This window comes from Tupaia chinensis, unplaced genomic scaffold, assembly GCF_000334495.1.
Source record: "Tupaia chinensis unplaced genomic scaffold, TupChi_1.0 Scaffold148091_1, whole genome shotgun sequence".
Lineage (NCBI taxonomy): Eukaryota > Metazoa > Chordata > Mammalia > Scandentia > Tupaiidae > Tupaia > Tupaia belangeri.
The window spans coordinates 252,074-252,624 of NW_006207942.1; the positions used below are offsets into that span (position 1 = coordinate 252,074).

General features: G+C 68.8%; 1 protein-coding gene across 1 annotated transcript in view; it reads right to left on the reverse strand.

Moving 5' to 3' along the window:
- Positions 1-533, reverse strand: part of LOC102488968 (IQ motif and SEC7 domain-containing protein 2) — a 103,751-nt gene extending 103,218 nt beyond the window's left edge. The window contains 2 exon segments of the mRNA XM_027768956.1: positions 1-423; positions 426-533. The exon segment at positions 1-423 is cut by the window's left edge and continues 176 nt beyond it. Coding sequence (XP_027624757.1) covers positions 1-423; positions 426-527 — 525 coding nt within the window. The 5' untranslated portion in view covers positions 528-533.
- Positions 534-551: the final 18 nt, after the last annotated feature.

Consider the following 551-nt stretch of genomic DNA (forward strand, 5'->3'; position numbering starts at 1 on the left):
GGTCTCCCGCCCGCCACGCTCGCGACCCAGGGCTGGGTTCTCGTGGTGCAGGTGGCACTGGGCCACGTCGCGCTCGCGGGCTGTGTAACTGGTAGTGTCCTGGAGCGGGTAGGAGGTGTCCCGCTCCTTATCCCGATACACAGCCTCCCGGTTCTGGTAGGCGCCGTCCCGGTTCGAGTAGCCCACGTCCCGGGTCGCCTGGTGAAACTGGCTCTCTCGCAGCTCGCGGTGGTGGAACTGGGTCTCGCGCAGGTTCTGGTACTGGCTCTCGCGGCCCGGGCTATCCCGCGCGCCGTGGAGGTCCCGGTGCAGCTCCCCGCGGTGCAGCTGGCTCTCCTCCCTCAGGTCTCGGTTTTCCTGGGTGAGCTGGTCCAGCTGGCCCTCCAGCTCTTCGATGCGCCGACGCTGGGTCTCCAGCAGCTGTGCTGCTGGCTCTCGATGATGTTGTTCAGCTCCAGCAGGTACTCCACCGCCCGGTTGGGGCTTTCGGATCCCGGGCCGCCGGGGGGCCCTGACCCCGCCTCCATCCTGGCGGCCCAGAAGCAGGGGAA